Here is a 20,072-nt window from a genome sequence, read left to right as displayed (position 1 = left end):
AATGAACTCACGAAACACTAAAAAATTAGAGCTGGAAAACAAACCCAAACCCAAAGTTAGTCTTATTGAAGGATCTTCATTTTAACCAATAATTCTGAACTCCAGTTACAACTCTAAATGTTTCACATCATAATAAAAAGCAGATCTGTCTCTGGTCCTGTCAGGGTTTCTCCCTGAACATGTGCTCTCTCTCCTTCAGCCAATGACAGTTAAGGTCAACAGAGCTTCCTGCCCGTCTCGACCTTAAGTTCAGGTCTCTGTGGAGCAGCTGCTCCTTCTCTCTCCCCCTGTGCGCGTGCGCGTGCGTCACTCTATATGAACGTACAACAGAAACTTTGAAGAAGAGAGGACAAGCTGCGGGACACGTTTGTCCCTCTTCTTTTTTTATATTTACAGGGCTTCAGTTTCTTTCTTTCTTTGTGGGAATAACTCGATCTGCTCGGTGTTTGATTTGGAGCTGAAGCTCTCCAAGGCTCCATTTGGGACCGACAGGGTGCCTGGAGGTGTCAGAGTCATGCCGGCCGGGTTTCAGCAGCTCGAAGGGGAGGTAAAGTCTTTACATGTGTTTAAATGTTTGTTTAAACGCGTTTGGCTCAGCAGTGCGCACTTCATCAGGATCCGTTTTACGCACGGGGCATGGCGCACAAAAACACTTGGTGGGATCATTTGTGAATCAAGAGTCCCAGTTGGCCTCGTAAAGTCCAGTAAATAGTAGCAAATACTCACTGGCTGACAAAAGAAAAACATGTTTAATGTCACAGAAAGTGAGGTTGAGCGTATTTTTTCATTTAGGAGACGGATCTTGAGAACATGAAGATCCAGATTTACAGATCCCATGTTTTATAATCAGACAGTTAGACTATTTATTTTTCTTCGACAGATTTCAGATCAGTTTTGATCATTTCAGCTTCCCATCAGGGTGAACTTTTGTCTGTGATGTTGTCATGGCAACGGTTTCCGAGGCTGCTCCACTAAACTGAAGACAGACAAGTTATATAAAGTTATATTTAGCCAAGAGGGAGGAAAAAAGTGCAATTCTGTGGGCGTGCACTTCACGTGATGAAATTAATTATTTTCTGTTTACACATTCTTAAAAATAATAATTTAATTAATTAATTAATTAATTAATTAAATTTGACCTCAAGTGTAGAAAACACGCGCTCATCATGTTATTGTTTATTAAACATAAGCAAAGCCAAAATAGAAAAAAAGCTGTGTGTGAAACTCTGAGTCCTCCTGAGCTGCTTCAAGAGGATTTAAGAGGTTCATCTTCTGCTGCTGATCAGATGTATTGATGAACTAACTGATCATCGTCAGTGTGATCACAGCAGGAGCTTCATCAGTTTGCTGCTCTGGAGCATACGCAATGCCAAGATGGAAAGACGTCAGCAATGCCCTTATAGATGCAGCTGTTGCTGTCAGTTAATTTATGAAAGGTCAAAGGTCATTTACAAACTATTTAAAGTTCATAAAGATCATCAACAGGTGGAAAACGTTAAAGATGGCTGCCAATCTTTTCAGGGAGTAGATTCACCCCCTGGTCAGACCGTGCAATGCTCATGGAGATAGCAAACTCCAAGAGCTCCGTCTCAGACTCTACAGGCTTTCAGTTAGCAGGTCAAAGGTTAAAGTTCATGAGAGGAGATTTAGAAGAGGACTGAACAAGTTTGACTGATTTTGAATGAGTTTCTAAGAGAAAACATGGCCGCCATCAGATTTACAAAGATCTGAATAAAACACAAGACTTTTGGAACAATGTCTTTTGGACAGTTGGAACCTAAGGAGAAACGTTTACCCATAATGCACAGCGCCATGGTCGGAATGATCTGGGCTTGTTCTGAACTTTGCGGTCATTGAGTCGACCGTGAACTCCTCTGTAGATCAAAGTATTCTAGAGTCTATCTATCAGCTTTGGACCAAACTGGGCCATAAAATAAGACAATGATCCCAAACACAGCAGCAAATGTACAACCGAACGACCCAGAAAAATAATGCCATATTTTTCAGAATATAAGGCGCACTTAAAATCCTTGAACTTTCTCAAAAATTAACAGTGAGCCTTATAATCCAATGTGCCTTACGTATTAATTCTGGTTGTGCTTACTGACCTTGAACCGATTTTATGTGGTACGGCGCTCAAAAATCTGTCAAAATGAACTTGCTTCGCCTAATGCGCCTTATAATCCGGTGCGCTTTATAGTCTGAGAAATACGATAATGAAGGTGTTGCAACAATCACAGTCCAAACCTCGGCTGAGCAGAAACAAATATCTGCAAAACAATAAACTGAAGCAACGCTGTAAAAAAAGAGTGGGCCAAATTTCCTCCAAAACAATGTGAGAAACTGATAGACCCATATGGAATATATTTTGAGTTGGTGGTCCTAGAAGCTGCTGGGTTATGATTCTGTCTTCTTTTGTTTTTGTTCTATAAATAGTGACCCGGTTGAATCTGTTGTGGTTTTATACACTTGGGGTTAGTTTTGAATAATTTCAGCACATGGTAAAGACCTGATGGTTCTATGTCCTCATATAAAGGGAGTGAACTTTCTTTACCCCCATAGTTCTAGGCATCATAGTTTCATTGCATTTATCTACAGGCATATAAATGTTGCATTAATCCCACACAGATTACTACACAATGCTGTGGAGTGATGTGACCTGTTATAATTAGCCTGAAGCGTGGGCAGATTAGTTCTCGGTACTGAAAATATTAGCAACAGCAGTCAACTGTGCCCGCAGTGAAATGTAGCCCAAAGCTAACGAGGCATGGCGTCTTTTGATGTTTTACCTTTTCTACAAGGACACCCAAATAGAGGCTGCACCCTTCTGTTTTGGAGTTTGACTGCTAAACCGGCTTCACCCAGAGACTCAACACAACAAGGTCAAGACACGGCAGTATGGACTCATTTGGACATTTTGCTTGGGTTTATGAGTCAGAATAATATAAAAGACTAACACAGAGGTGTGTATCAAACATACACACCAACTTAGAGTCTTATCGGAACAAAAATATGATTAGTTAGATACTATTATTGCCTAAATATCCTTCTTAAACGCACTGAGTTTGTCCAGGTCCACATAAAAATGTCAAACTTTCAAAAAGTCTTGGTGTATTTTGTGTGGAGTATGATCTTGCCATTGTATGGTGTATTTTTTTGTATTTTAACTCTTTGCCAGACCCGTATGTTAATTTCCTATTTGTCACCGTAGAGACAGATGCTCAGGGGTATATGGAGCAAAATGGTCTCAAAAGCCACCTTGAACGCATCATCTCATTTGTGAATCTGGTGCGGTAAGAACATCTCAGAACGTCGTAAGCACAGCTGGCGATAGGTGCACGCACATTTTCCAATTTGTACGCGTATTATATTTGTAAATAATGTTGTACGCATATACATCTTGCTCTACGAGTTCGTGAATTTTTTTGACTCCAATTTCGCTCCATACTGATGGGAGACTGGCGGGTAGCTAAAGTTCAGGCGAGGTTTGGACGTAGACGGCTGTGACAGGATCAGTTTCACACACTTTATGTTAGCCAAGAGTGTGTCAGCGTGGGCACCTGTGTGTTGTTGCAGTCAAACCATACTAAACATTTAAAGCTCAAATATGGTGCTCTGAAGATGATTTCAGACACTTTCAAGTCCTTTATACTTTGCTTCCATGGAGCCATGCAGGCTTATTTGTATTTTTTCTTCTTCTGGCTTTCTGAAGGTTTTCTGTGTTTTGAATTTTAGACCAGTCATTGTAGATGAACATACGTAATATGCCCTAAAGTTTTAGGATTAAAATACCAGCAGATAAATAGTATCTAAAAGTCATGAATTTGGGAAAAAAACAAGAAAATGTCTAGGCTAAGCTACTGATGTTTACCTCCTGTAGGACAAATTTTCAACTAAAAATGTTCTAAATCAGCTCATAGGTAACAAGAAACTATATTATTTACTCTTTCAGACTGTTATTTTTGGTACAACTCATAAAGTGAAGTAAAGAAATTAAAACAAAACCTTTTGTCAATGCTCTTTTGCTCTATTTGTGGTAGGCTGCCAGTATTAAAGCTACTAGCTAGGTGGCTAATCGCTTGTACTTATGCTACTTACATTCTAAAAAACTTATTTTGTTAGTGCTAAAATAATTTGTTTTGGTTCAAATTGTGTTATTGTTAGTATTTTTTTACTAATTCAATAAAACAAATGGGAACAAATGGCATTTTCCAGTTGCTATTATCAATGTTTCTAGCTGAAAAGTTACTAGCTAGGTAGCTAGCTCTTAATTAGCTAAAAAATGTGATTAAACTGGTTCTTTGTTTTGTTTTGTTTTCTGTTATGTGTGAACAAAACACTGCTTCATCCCTCAAGTTTGTCTCTTTTTTTTTTACATTAATTATTCACAAGTGAAGTGACTTGCAACAACATTCCTCTGAAAAGATTAAAGTACTACCAGACAGAAAATGAGTAAAGTGCAGGCAAAGTAAAAAAATATATAAAAAACTTTGAGAGGACCTTTACAAAGTCAGAGGACATACTGATCCAGAGTTCTTAAAAAATAATACAAGAAAGCTTGTTTCTTATTATAAAATAAAGAACAAAGAGTACTTAACAGTTCCCAACACTGTTCCTTGAGGAACACCATCCTGCATGTTTTAGTTGTTTTCCTGCTGAAGCACACCTGATTCAGTGATTTAATTACTTCCTCTTGTTCTGCAAAAGCCTGTTAATCACCCATTTATTAAGATCAGGTGTGTCTTAGCAGGAAAACATGCAGGATGGCGTTCCTCAAGGACCATTGGGCACCCCTGCTTTAAAGTACTGTCTTTATTGTTAATATTGTGATACGAGGACAGTTAATATGCTGTGATAGGATATTATTAGCACGGATCTTTTTATGTTGTTCATGTTTTCTCGTGTGTTTGCACTCCAGGCGGTGACTGGAACCCTCGCTCTGTCAGTCTTCACCGCTGTTCTGGGATCTGTGGCGTTTGGATATAACATCGGAGTCATAAACGCCCCTCAAAAGGTAAAAAAATTGTTCTAAATCGGTACAATTATGTACAAAAGTACCTACAATTACTTCATAAAATGCCAAACAGACGCCTGCTAGTAGAGCTTGCATATAGGACACAAATGAATATTTAACTGTCATCTGAAACCAAATATATCCACAACTATTATTCATCGTGTTATTGTTTCTCGGCTCAAACAACCAAAACTTCAACTTTTCAGTAGATACCACGATGGGTCTGTGTTTCTCTGTTTATCCATCAACTTTTGTTTCTGCAGATCTTTTTTATGGTGGTGTGCTTGACACAGCAAAACTACCATGCTGCCATATTTACAACCCCCAACATGGGGGGGGGGGGGGAATACCTGTTGCATAACTGTGATGCTTCTTAGTTTTGTCATCTAAAGCAAAGAAGACACATTCAGTGATGAAAAGTTATCAACGCGTTTAAATATGCCAACGCATTTCGGGAAACAGAGTAAATTATGTCTGTTTGTGGTAGAATAAAGCGTTTTCACAAAACACCTCCTGAGGTATGGGGACACTTGTTGATCTCGTCTTGTTGATGCTCTTTTGCACCACAAAGCGAGGTAGTAACAGAGGCGAAATGGTCAACATTCGAAAAGCTAAGCTTTGCGTCTCAATAATGTGATGCTATACCGTTGTGACCAACTGAATGTGGGATTGAACAACAACAAACAGATTTATTACCGAGGGCACATCGATTATGACGCACAGCAACTTTGAATTTAGTTTTTGACAAAATGAATTGCTAAACTGGGTTAATTTGTCATGTTTTGAAATCTATACGAGGGAGACATCCATCACGCGTTTATTGCGTTTCGCTCCATGTCAGTGTAGCCGAGTTCTGCCCCACAACACTTTTGTTTCAGCGATGCTCACTTCATTTCTACAAGTTCACGTCTGTGCGAGACGTGGCACCACCTGTGATGTATGAACGGCCAGAGGCAGCATAAAGACGAACTGGTCTTTTGAGGCCATTTCGCTGAACTGTTTTGTGAAAGAGCCTAAATAGCCTGACTCTCCAGCGGGACAGAAGTGAGTTTAATGTGAATTTAGCATTTCATGAGGCTTAAAGCTTCAATCTTGCATTGAGAAAGTTCTCTGGATGGGAAGCTGAATGTCTTTGACTATGAAATAAGTATTTTTTCTTGGGTGGGTAGGGGTTGGTTGCCTTGTTCTGGATAAGACTATACCAGCGTACAATAGGGTTGTTTTAGCAAAAAAACATACTAAAAGACTAGATCAGGTTCAGTTAACATGTCCCTCATGAATTTGTCTGTTATTATGATAAGATCTTCACATCTGTAATAAAGTGCTTTGATATTTAACTGATTTTGATGGAAACACAGAAATCCACAGATGTTTTCTGAAGTTTGTGCCAAAAGCTGATTTTAAATCTGAGAAATATGGCAAAAGTTTTTCATAGATTTTTTTTTTTCCCTATTTATTAAAATGTAGCCATTTGATAAAACACTACTTCTACTCATTAGTAGCACAAGCTAACACTGGAGTTTTTCAACGTTCCGGCACAATTTGTCTCTACCCAGATCATCGAGGCGGACTACAACGCAACATGGGTGCACCGGTATGGAGAACCCATCCCCGCAGGGACCCTGACCTCCCTCTGGTCACTGTCTGTAGCCATCTTCTCCATTGGAGGCATGTTCTCCTCCTGCTGTGTGGGTTTCATCTCGGAGTGGCTGGGACGGTAAGAGAACACTTCCTGTTGCACTCATCAACCCAAGCCTTCGACCACCATTGGCTCCACCATTGCAACTGGTGGTGGATCAGATTTTTCCATTAATTTGCTAGGATCCACCACTCTGCGCCGCTTCAGACAAGAAAAAAAACGTACCTCTCTTCTTCTACACAGAGTAACTTCTACCCACTTTATTATCTCGCACAAAAAACATTAAGGTTTACTTGCATCCCCCGTTCAATTCCAAAACAGAAAAACTCTCATATTGAAAACTACATTCACTTTTCAAATCCTTCAACAACAGGAGACATAGATAGACTGCTTGTTCATTTACTTTTTTTTATTTATTTGGCATTGATGGTCTGTGTGTGTTTGTTTGTCTGTTAGCAAAATATCTCATGTACCTCTGGATATATTTTAATGAACGACTCAGAAATAAATAATTAGATGTCCGTCTACAAATGTGTAACTGGTTCAAAATGGCTGCTACAGTCGATCAACCTTAGCAAACATAAAATTGGCTCTAACCAAGTTGGTTTTACAGATAATGAGCTAAAGCTTGGTGTGGTAGTGGCTGACACTCTTACCCAACACATATTCAGAGCACCAATATGAGATCTTTTTTTTTAAAGTTTGACTGTTAAGCTACAGGTGATAGAAACGCTATAGATTTTTTTTAAAACATGAAATTTGTCTACATATATTTTTTTAACAAGGTTGGTGTTAAATCAAACTAGCACAGCTTTTCTTATCATTGGAAACAAAAATGCAAAATCTGTTTTATTCTTCTAAAAAAAAAAAAAACTTATGTTATAGAGTGCCTCAAAACCAATAAAAAGTTTGAACATTTCAAATGAAAGCTCAGGTGAATAAACAGTAAAATTTGCCTCTAAAAACAAATAAACACCAAAAAATTAAATGAAAAATAAGAATAAAAGTGTTTTCAATGTAATGAGAGGACTTGAAGTTGGAAGTAAACCTAATTTTGTGTGCATGTGAAACACGAAAGCTTTGATTCAAACTAAACTTGAAGACAGTTTGAATATATAACAAGCAAGCTGATAAGAGAGGAAAGAAGTTCGTCATTTTCTTCGCTCGGCTTTGATTCACCAAAATATTCTCAAGATAAGAGACGTTACTGACGTCAAATCCAAAGTCGATCTTAAAATCCAGTTGTAGCCCAAGACAAGATGCAAGATGGATTCTTTCTGTCCTCTTAGGTTGGCGTTCCTAACAGACATGTGGTCCAGGAGGTTGATATGAATGGGGTGGAATGGGGGGGGGGGGTGCCCCCACCAGGAAAAATGAACTTCCTGAAAGCAGCTGCTGGTTAAAACTGCCACGACCTCATAGGTCAAAGAGCACATGCTGCCCAAGACTCTGGAGACCACAGTTGTCCTCTTTAACGAGACTCAACGTCTGGTTGGTGGGAAAAAGACTGAAGGAGTTGAAGACGCTAAAAATAAAAGTCTTCACTCAAACTAATGTCTAAAGAGAGACCTCCAGAAATTGGTGCTCCTAGAAATAATGCATGTTGTCCACCGCCTTTCAGACCAGAGTTTTGGTTTTTACACTGAAACGTTCTTCTAATTCAATAACTCTAGAAAGAGAAATGATAAAAAAAAAACAGGTGTAACAAAAGCTAAAGAATGAACATGAGTTTAAAGTAGATATTTCAAAGCAGCAGAGGAGCGTACTAATGTCCAAAGGCTGTTTGTTCAACAGTTTTGGCCCCACCACCCCAAAAACCCAGTCCCTTCTGCGCTTACACCTATTGGTGCAGTTAGGAGCAGCTGATCATCAGACTGGGATCATCAGACTGGGAGACTGGGCAGGTAGGTAAGGGTGGAGCAGTTCAGAAACATGAGGAGAAGCGAGACAATTAAAAACAAAAGAATTTCAGTATGGATTCTACAATGTGATATAATGAGGTCTCACAACTGAAAACTAGCCAAAAATGTTGATCAGCAGAAAAGCAGCTGAAAGGAGCATTAAAAAATTTAAGTATTTAAAAAAACACCCAAAAGGCATAAATTAGCAATAATAAAGTAATAATAAATTGCTGAAAAGGGGCTACAATTAAAAATACCTTAAAAATAGCTGAAATGAGTACAAAAAAATGTGAAAAAAAGAAGAAAAATGCTGAAATTAACAGAAAAAAAAAATATGAAAGAATCTGAAAAGAGCTGAAGGAAGCTGAAATTAGCAAAAAGAAGCTAAAAAAGCTGAACTAGAACAAAAGCTGACATAAGCAGTAAAGTTAAAAACAGCTCAGAGAGTGTGAAGGATGATTCCAAAATGATCAATCAATCAAAAACTTTATTTCAGACACACATGGTCCATACTAGTAAACAAAAACTGGCAAAGAAAAAAAAAAGAAAAAGAGAAACGCATGATCGAAAAAGCTAAATGTTTCAAAAAGTAAAAATTGCACAGATACCAAAAGTTATAGCAGGAATGTCCTGAATGAGCTGAACGTTTTGATTAATGAATTGTTGAAATAGAACAAAAATTCTAGAATCATCGATGCCGAGAAACATACGGAAGAAGAATGGATCAATAGTGTGAATGCTTTAGAAACATTCACACTATTGTTATCTTACTTGCACTATACTTTACTTTCTTTGACTTGATCATGACAGGAAATAATCCCATCAATGTCACCTGCTTGATCAAGTAGTATTAATACTGCAGCTTTGATGAGCAGCATCTTAAGCAGAGGTTTAGTCCTTGAACGAGGCGGCTCACTGGATGTTTCTGTATGACACTGCCCTCTGCAGGATCAAATTCAAATTAAGCTACACAAATTGCATTTCCTGGGAAAATGCAGTGTGAACGCTTAGAACTTGCTGAGAAACAGCTGAACTGAGCTAAAATAAATAAAACAAACAAAACATTCTGAAATGTAGCTGAAATTTAAGAACAGGCCTAAATTAGCAAAAGAAAGCAGAAAGAACACATATTTGCTGAATTAGCTTAAAATAAACAGAGATTTTTTTTTAATTTTCCATTTAGCCTTTATTAATCCAGGTAGTCTCATTGAGACATGAGAACTCATTTTCAAGAGAGACCTGTTTAGGGAGCAGATTGCTCATGGGCCCAGGGTGGGGCGAATGAGGGTGGGGGCAGGTGTGGGTTCTTCACCTTCCCCACCGAACATTTTTGATGTTGTCGGTACCGGGGCTTGAACCCGCGCTCTTCTGATCACAGGCCCACCTTCTCAGATGAACACAGAAATTAGGAAATAAGCTGAAACATGCTGAAAAGTAGCTAAAAAGGCAAAATGAAGCTTAAACTACCAGAAGGAAAGAACTGAAATGAGATTTAAAAAAAATGTGTAATTAGCTGAAAAAGCTCAAATTAGCATTAAAACAGCTAAATAGTAGCTGAAAGAGCAGAAAAGTTGAAACTAGGAGAAAAAAGCTGAAAGAAGTGGATATTATCTGAAAAAAGTTTAAATGAGCAAAAATCAGCTTAAAAATAGGTAAAATGGCAGAAAGAAGCTTAAATTACCAGAAGGAAGTGGAGAGAGCACATTTATGCTGAAAAAAGTTGAAATGAGTGCAAAAAAAATGTGGAATTAGCCGAAAAAAATAAATGCTAAAATTAGCATAAAACAACTAAATAGAAGCTGAAACAGCAGAACAAGCTGAAATTTGCAGAAAGGAGCTGGAAGGAGATCAAAACAGCTGAAATAAGCTGAAAGTAGTTTAAATTTACAAGGAAGCTGAAAGAAGCTGAACAAAATGTGAAAGGAGCAGTAAAAGGTTGTAAACAGAGCTGAAGATTTGAAGGATGTAAAATGAGCTCAATTCATTTTATATTAGACAAAAAAAAAAAATGGCAGAAAAGGCTAAATGTTTCAAAAAGCTAAAGCTGCACCAAAACCAGACATCATATCAGGATTGTACTGAAAGAGCTGAACGTTTTGATTTATGATTTGTTGAAACAGCTTGAAAACTGTGGGACTAGAAAGATGCTGAAAAACATACAGAAGAAAAATGGATAAAAAAAAAACGGCTGCACAAATATAAACAACACTACAACAACATCCATCTCCTTTAACGCTCTTTAAATAAAGATATGATGCATCCTAATAGACGGGGTTCAAACGAGCCTAACTCCAGCCGCTCCGTGTTTCCGTCAGGAGGAAAGCGATGCTCGCAAACAACTTTTTGGCCTTCGTGGCTGGAAGTCTGATGGGAATGTCCAAACTCTGTCGCTCCTTTGAAATGCTGATCCTGGGGCGCTTTGTCATCGGTGCCTACTGCGGTGAGCCACACGCTGCTTTAGCTTCTGCTTTTCCTCTCCTTTCAATTTGCTCGTTTATTTCAACAATTAAATTATTCACGCAATGGAATTTGCTTTTGTTTGATATATCATAGATAATCTCCTCCTTCTGCACAGGGCTGGCATCTGGTTTAACACCCATGTACGTGGGTGAGATAGCACCTACAAGTCTTCGAGGTGCTCTTGGGACGCTGCACCAACTGGCTATAGTTACTGGCATTCTCATCGCACAGGTATGATATGACGGCAAACTCGGATGTCATTTCCCCCTAAAATCATATATTTTCTTAGTTCATTGTACTAATGATCACCTGCTGTCAGAGGCTAAAGGACAGTATCTGTCAATTGTGCATATTTTGGGGTTTCTGGAGTCAACCCCATTCAAGATGACCGCCACAGCCAACTTACCTTAGTAACCAAAACAAACATGGCTTTACCTCACACTGTTTTACTTTTTTTTTTTTTTAATTGAGCTCAAATTTGGTGTGGTAGTAGCTGAGCATCAAAGTTCATGATCAATAATCCAGGTAAAAAAATCCAACAAATTTCAGTCGGGCCATCTGGATCTTTTCTTTTTTGTTGTTGTTGAGACGTTTCGTCCTTCATACAAAGGACTTCATCAATCTTGATGAAGTCCGACTGATGAAGTCCTTTGGATTAAGGATGAAACGTCTCAACAACAAAAAGAGAAACCGTCCAGATGAACTCACTGAACTTTGTTGGACTTTCGACCTGAATTATTGCGCATGAACTTTGATGTTTTGAACCACTATGTTTACGGCTGCCTCAGAGGAGTTGACGGGAGAGAGTGGGCCCCAGAAACCATCTTATCACCAGCAAACTGGTTGGTCCACTATGGGAGTGTGCTGCATGTGCCTCCTCAGATTGATGAAGTCCTTTTGGATGAAGGACAAAACATCTCAACAACAAAAATAGGAAACCGTCCAAATGACCTGACTGAACTTTGTTGGGTAGTAGCTGAGCATTTTTTTTTCCCCAATGCATTAACTGTTGGTGACAACACTGTTTGTATGTTAGCAAAATATCTCATGAATCACTGGATGAATTTGTTTGAAACCTCCATAAAGTAATCACTGGATGCATTTCTACACTCTTTACCTTTAGGAGCCAATTTGATTAAAGATGTCCGCCACAGTAATACGCCTGAGCCACCATGAAATTGGCTATATTTCAGTCACATTTATAGACAATGAGCTAAAATTGGTCATCAAGGTCAAGGTGTCTTTATTGTCCTTCGCACCACATGTGGTACATGTGGTGGAACGACATTGTGTACACAGGTATGGTGGTAGGTTGGGGGTTTCTTGAACATGGATCACAAAACCCCAGTGTTTCAAACTTTGGCATGTAAAGCGGTAAGCGCTAACAGCTTTGTGGCATGACTCGCTAACAAGGTCATTCACAAGGTGTGACCACTTTGCTCACGCACCTCGTCATTAGATCTTTGTTCAAAACTCAACATGAAAGTCAGCTGGTATGCCATTGAGGAATGCTGGGCCTTTAACCTGGTATCTCGAACAAGGTTGAGTCAGGTCCTCTGGATGGATTCTCCTTTATCTTCCTGGGTTATTGAGCACGCAACAGGACATTTTTAACCCGATATGTTCTCTCTCTTTGGGCAGATTCTGGGTCTGGAGTCGTTGCTTGGCAGTGAAGACTTGTGGCCCGTTCTGTTGGGTTTGACTGTCGTTCCGACCGTACTTCAGATGGGTCTGCTGCCCTTCTGCCCCGAGAGCCCTCGATTCCTCTACATCATCCGGTGTCAGGAGCACCAAGCCAAGAGAGGCAAGTGCTCCTTCATGGCCTCATTAGCTCTTAGTTTACTATTATTGCCACTTCTTTTTAAGATATCTCACTGGGTTGCGACTCTTGGTGATAAATTATGAACGGTATTAGCAAGGGTGTTTCGAGAACATCTTAAAACCTTCATGGGGGTTCTCAGTTTCCTTGCATGAATTGTGGGGATTTGCTCCTTTGTTGCTGAATTGTTTAAAACGTTGGCAAAACAAATTTTCTTTCAAAATACTCTTAAGAGTTATTGCCGTGTCTAGAACCCCATTTAGTTTCCATAACTCTAGAGTACTTGAGCTCTACCTGTTTGCATACTGTCTCACAGTTTTGTGTTTCCGAATTGCCCATCACAGTTACAGTCCAAGGAGATTTTACTTTTAGGGATAAATCCCACTTTTTTTAAATCGAGATCATTGTCAGGTTTCGAGTTAATGCTTTAAACATCACAGCTGCGCTAAAACATAGAATTGTCAGGTTTGAAAAGGAAAACGGAAAGACGCAGATGGGAAGTCTTATCAAACAACTTGCTGAAATGGATAATAAAAAGTAGGATTCAGGATGTCTTAAACATTTACCAACATGAGAAACTTCTATAGTAGCAAACTTTCTGGAATATAAGTTTTACATAAAATGATACTGTGTGGCTCTTCTCGCACTCAAAAACAACCTTGCTATGCTTTCTACAACCTACATTGCCAATAAGAACCCATGTGGATCATGGGAAATTTGAAAAACCTCCTTTAGTGAGAAGGTATTTGTGATGCTGCTGCTCTTGTAGGACTCGCCAAACAGGGTTTTCTCTGCTATTATAAGCACCCCCGAGTCAGTCTCCTCCTTCCTCATTGTGCTTCATACACCATCCCTGGCATGACTCTATTCAACTAAATCAGGATGCAGTTACATGGTAGAAGATCACACCACGTTGTCCTATTGTTTGTATGACCATGTCACAGTCATGGTTGTAGACTAGGTATTAAGTCAACATGACCAGTTCTCCTTTAAATTTGCTAAAACAAATGGCTTGCACATCTTCAATACTCTGCCACTACCGCCTCCCCCATAACCCTGATATGCTGCCACATCGCACATAGCACTATTACGATTATGACTACGACTATTATGGGTTGAGCACACTGTCATCCAGTGTAAGCATTGCAAATTCCACTCAAGTTTCAAAACTGAGACTGCTCCTGTAAAAGTTTTTAATGACCATATTAAATTGTTGACTCAGGAAATTCTGCTGGATTAATACTTTTGATCTGCTTTAGCACTGTAGATCCATATATCCTAATGTCACAACTCAAACTTGATGTTGGTATCAAAAATAAACCTTTGTCCTGGTTCACATTATAGCTGGCAAACAGGATTGTTTTTTTGTTTCCGTTGCGGAACGTTGCATATTCTGCCACCTCTATCACTGCCAGGGTTCCTCAAGGCTCCATTCTGGGTACACTGCTTTTCATTCAGTAAATGTTGCTTTCTGAATCTATTTTTAGGAAACAAAAACAGCATGCTGACTTTTTCTGCTTTGCCAACATTCTTCAGTTCATAAATAAAGCGTCTGAATTTAACTAAATCCTAAATTAAACAAAAATGTTCAAATTACAGTCAAAATAAAGCTGAAAATATTAGCTTTGGACAAACACACATGGTCCTTTGGCTTCATACAATCAATCTGCTATAAAGAGTTGAACTTTTGCAAGCAAAACAGTTAGATTAATTTAGTTGGGAAATCATGTTTTTCCGAGTTACTTAACAAAAGCTTATAAACTTCTGACAAAATAACAAATGCAAAACAATTTAAACTAATGGTTAAGTTTTTGTTTATTTTATAGCTAATGTATGTGTGAGACTTTGTTTTTTGTCATAATTTTTTTAACAACTTGTCAAACTATTTTCTATTGACGATGAGCTAAAAATCTCCCATTTTCTCCTTTTACACAGGCTTGAGGAGGCTAACGGGCCGACAGGAAGTGGGTAACATGCTGGCAGAGATGAAGGAGGAGAAGAGGAGGATGGACATGGAGAGGAAGGTGTCGATTCCTGAACTCTTCCGTTCGCCTCTTTACCGCCAGCCCATCATCATCTCCATCCTGCTGCAGCTCTCTCAACAGCTTTCTGGAGTCAATGCAGTGAGTTTTATTCTAATTTAATACCAATTATTGATCTGTAACACTAAAAATACACTTTTTTTTTTTTTGTTTGCATTTTTATATCACAAATACAACAATGTAGTTTACATAATGTTCAAAAACAAAGAATTCAGGACTTAGTTTTGGTGTACTATATATCATTGATCTAATCCAGTCTGTTTAACCCCCTCCACAGATTTTCTACTACTCCACCAGTATCTTCATGAAGGCAGGAGTCCAGAGTCCAGTCTACGCCACCATAGGAGCAGGAGTGGTAAACTGTGCCTTCACTGTAGTTTCGGTGAGAAATCATGGTTTTATCCTATCTTTTGACCCCCCCTCCCCACATTTTCACAAAATGTTTAAAACGTCTTTCAAACTTCCAACAATAAAGTCTACAGTCTTACCACTGGCGCGTCAATAAGTTGTTTCTGTGTTTAACTCCGTTATCTATCAGAAGGTAAATAAGATAAGAGGGAGCTGGTCACTCTTTTACATCTGTCCTCATATACTCCTTTCTTTTTTTTTTAGTCCGCTATGTTTTTACTTTTCCTATAAAGTTTCAATGTTATTCAAATGGTCAAAAGATTTTTTATAGCTCAGTAAAGTATTGTAGGTGTATTTCTACAAATACAAAACAAAATGTTAAACTTTGCCCAATGACAGGTAAAAATGATTTATTTTTAACATTCACAGAGAGGCTGACATTTGACTTTAAGTGAAATGTTAATAATAACTTATCTGAATGACCTTTTAAAAAATCACCTAAATTCTCTACGTTACTTTTATGCTTATAATATTATTAGATAGCTACATGTAGAAACAAAATTAGCTTGTTCGCCAAAGTTTTAAACAAACGTCGAGTACTCTGTTAGCACTCGGAGTTTGTGTTTAATTCAGTTAAAATTTTAGCTCAGTATCTGTAAAACTGACAATGTTATGGCTATTTTGGGGGGTTTCCAAGTTGTTTTGTTTTTAGTTAGAGCGGCCATCTTGAATCAAGTTGATTCCAAAAGTTACCGTATTTTCTTTTATGACCACACTTTTTACCACCCCAAAATTATTTAATGCTTATCAGTAAATACACATTTTCTAAAATGTTATGTGGATTATAGACGATGTTAAACATTGTTTGCAAACGTGCTGTGGTTTGTCAGAACATTACAATTCTTATCTTTAACAACCCTAACCTGCTGCACATCCTTTCCAGCCTGATCCCTCTGTTTCGCCAATCGGTACAAGTCCTTCTTGCCCTCTTGAGTGTCCAGCCTCGCATACAACTCATCAAACACCTTCTGCTTTGCCTTCGCCACCTCCCTCTTTGCTCTACATTGCATCTCCTTATATTTCTGTCTCCTCTCTTCAGTCCTCTCACTGTCATATTTCTTTGGTTAACCTCATTTTTGAATAGCATCCTGCACGTCACTATTCCACCACCAGGTTCCTTATAATCCATTCTCTGTCCAGATGACACACCAAGTATCTTCCTACCTGTCTCTCTAATTAATGTTGCTGTAGTAGTCCAGTCATTTGGAAGCGCTTTCTTACCACCCAGAGCCTTTAACACACTCCTCTGAATTTCTCACAACATTCTTCTTTCTTCAGCTTCCACCATTTGGTCTTCTTCTCTGATTTTACTATTTTTCTCTTCTTCACAACAGCCATTCTACACACAACCATCCGATGCTGTCTGGCCACGCTCTCCCCTGCCACAACCTTACAGTCCCCAATCTCCCTCGGGTTTCCTCTTATACACAGAATGTAGTCGACCTGCGTACTCCTTCCTCCACTCTTATAGGTCACTCCATGTTCCTCCCTCTTTTGGAAACAAGTGTTGACTACAGCCATTTTCATTCTCTTGGCAAAATCCACCACCATATAACATAGTAACAGTTCCTGGTTTATTTCCTTGACACCAAACTTACCCATCACTTCCTAATCCCCTTTGTTTCCTTCATGAACATGTTCATTCAGGTCTGCTCCGATCACCACTCTCTTTTTCCTGGGAATACTCTATCACTTCATCCACATCTTTCCAAAATGTATCATTCTCCTCCACATCACATCCAACCTGGGGGCATAACCACTGACAACATTTAACATCAGACCTTCTACTTCTACCATCAGGCACATCACCCTATCTGACACTCTTTTTACCTCTACTACATTCTTTGCCCACTCCTCCTTCAGGACCACCCCTACTCCATTTATATTTCTATCCACATCATGATAAAACCGTTGAAACCCTGCTCCAAAGCTGCGAGCCTTGCTGCCCTTCCACTTGGTTTCTTGGACACATAAACATCTACCTTCCTTCTCTGCATCATGTCAGCCAGCTCTCTACCTTTGCCTGTCATTGCCCCCACATTTAGAGTTGCCACCCTCAGTCCTATATTGATGCCATTCCTGACACAACTCTCACCATTTACCCGGGCTTGGGGCCGGCACAACTGGCTTGTGCTCCCTAGTGGCTGGTTTCTAGCATATAACAGCACATGTTAAACATGATTAACATGCTAGCACCTTATATTCTACATAGAGGTTGGCATTTGCAATTTAAAGTGAATTGTTTTCCAATTTTTCACCAAATGACCTTTGATTTTATTGACACATTTGGCAATAATTATTTAGTTTTGTTGTTTTATGACTAAATGTTTATGAAGCTAATAAAATTACCATTACCTCTTAGTTATCAATTGGAAAGTAGTTAACAAATACCAGAACATGTTAACGTGTCGAACTTATACTAAATAAAATGGTAAAAATTTGCAACTATGGTAGCACTTTATGTCTGATACTTGCTTTAGGTTTTTTTCTCTACAGAAGACTTTACTACATACTTGAAAATGAGTTAAGTGAATTAAATATGAACGCTTTATGTAGCTACTGAGGGTAACTGTGTCGCTCTTTTTCTGTTTCCGTCTCTGAACAGCTTTTTCTTGTGGAGAGGATGGGTCGACGGACACTTCACATGTTGGGACTAGGAGGAATGTGTATTTGTGCTGTCATCATGACTGTAGCACTGGCTACACTGGTGAGGACACACAAAATGCAAGTGTGGGTCTAACCTAGCAGTATTACGAAGTGCAGCCAACTTCTCTTTTCTTTTACTTAACAGGACAAAATTGCTTGGATGAGCTACATCAGCATGCTAGCTATCTTTGGCTTTGTGGCCTTCTTCGAGGTGGGTCCAGGTCCCATTCCTTGGTTCTTTGTTGCGGAGCTGTTTTCTCAAGGTCCAAGGCCAGCTGCCATGGCTGTGGCAGGCTGTTCCAACTGGACGGCCAACTTCATCATTGGCATGGGCTTTCAGTATGTGGCGGTGGGTATTACTCAACAATGAGGAGTTCTATGGGGTGCCGTTTGTAAAGTTGCACAGTCAAAAATTAACATCAATATTTTGGTTTATTTAGCTTTTAATTAAAAAAAAAAGTTTTTTTTTTCAAAGTCATATTTTCACCATGTTATTAATACATTTCTAAATGTCATAGTTCCCAACTAAATACAGTATTTAATTTACAAGATATTTAGTTTACAAACTAAATACTTAATTTGCAAGTTAAATATTTAGCTATTTAACTAGATATTTTTGGTATAATTTAAATATTTAATTTACACCTAAAGATTTAGTTTTCTAACTAAACATTTAATTCTTAAACTAAATATTTAATTTAACTAAATATTTACCTCAGACCTAAATATTTAACTTGATAGTTAAATATTTAGCGAAATAAACCAAAATATTGATGTTAATTTTGGACTGTGCAACTGTACAAACGGCACCCCATACAGTCCAGCAGTAGTTGTACATCTACAGCTACATCTGTTCATCGTAAACTCAAACGTTTCTTCCATCTTTTATTCCAGGACCTCTGTGGGCCGTACGTTTTCCTGATCTTCGCAGCACTGCTCTTCTTCTTCCTCATCTTCACATTCTTCCGTGTGCCAGAGACCAAAGGAAAGACCTTTGACCAGATTGCAGGCAACTTTAACCAACACTCACCTGGAAGGATGATGGATATGGATATGGACATGGATTTGGACAAGCCCAGCACAGAACTAGATTATTTGGGGGAAGATGGCATCAACTGAAGCGTCGCTATCAAATAAAAACTGAACTCACAAGCTGGAGTTAACTTTCTATGGGCACTGGCTCAAAACTTTTATTCCCCGACATGTGTTTTGACTGTACTCATATAGGTTGTCGTGCCAAAGTGTTGTTGAGTTTGGATGTTTTAAAAAGGTCTTTGGCTGGTACCACATCAGTTGATTAGTGAGTTTTGCCTCGACGACTGTAATCCTGAGGGTTAGTGATTGATTGTTGTACGTCAAACAAAAATTATGAACTTTTGAGGCAGCGACTGCCAGGGTGATGGGATTTTATTCCATGCCGATGCACCCAGCTGCAGTATTCACAGACGAAGGAGAAACTTTGGAATTCCTGCACTTTATAAACAAAGACGTATCCAAAGATTACCAAAGCTTGGAGATAAAGTGGATCCTGTATCACTTGTGATGGGAACACGGAGGAAGATGGTAAAAATGGTAAAAATGGATATAGGTGGCAAATATCACATTTGAACAGAAATGTGGGATTGTGTAACCATTTGGTTTAAGAATTTTTGTTCTAGAATTATACAGATAGCAGCTTTAGACAAATATTGCTTATACATATATTTTATAGAAACATGGAAATTTCTGCAAGGACGCACTCCAGAATTTAATTAACCAGATTCATGTGAGCAACATATTTGCAGTTTTCAGCTTTTTATAAACACTAAAGAAACAAGTTGGCGTTTAAATGGAGCCACACTGCTCATCCAGACTTCCCGTCTTTGCATTTTTGGTTTGGTTTAGTTATGAGCAACAATATACCCACCATTTTAACATCTGAGCATGGATGGTGCAGGAGGAGGCTGATCTTTCTTTTCAATTCAGAATGTCTATGAAGGGCCTCAGTGTGGCTAACAAGCTAACCCCAGTTAGCTGTCAGCATTAACACATTTCTTTAGATCTATTTTAGAGAACTTTCTGTATGCAATAAGTTTTGCAATACATTTTCTTAGTGCATGATGGCAGCAGCTAGCTATAGCACCTGAAGACCTCATTTAGTTTT

The 20,072-nt window shown here is 38.7% G+C and overlaps 1 protein-coding gene across 1 annotated transcript; it reads left to right on the top strand.

Moving 5' to 3' along the window:
• Positions 1-338: 338 nt before the first annotated feature.
• LOC119409395 (solute carrier family 2, facilitated glucose transporter member 4-like) lies at positions 339-19,697 on the top strand. Its single transcript, XM_037676279.1, is given in 10 exon segments — positions 339-547; positions 4,919-5,014; positions 6,571-6,731; positions 10,870-10,994; positions 11,130-11,245; positions 12,656-12,818; positions 14,769-14,956; positions 15,153-15,257; positions 17,889-18,278; positions 18,824-19,697. Coding segments are annotated over 10 exon segments (1,602 nt in total). The 5' UTR covers positions 339-514; the 3' UTR covers positions 19,049-19,697.
• The last annotated feature ends 375 nt before the right edge of the window (positions 19,698-20,072 follow it).

The sequence above is a fragment of the Nematolebias whitei genome, chromosome 1 (assembly GCF_014905685.2).
Source record: "Nematolebias whitei isolate Nwh7 chromosome 1, NemWhi1, whole genome shotgun sequence".
NCBI classification, from domain to species: Eukaryota; Metazoa; Chordata; class Actinopteri; order Cyprinodontiformes; family Rivulidae; genus Nematolebias; species Nematolebias whitei.
The sequence above is the reverse complement of the archived record's forward strand: the minus strand, read 5'-3'. Positions and strand labels throughout refer to the sequence as shown.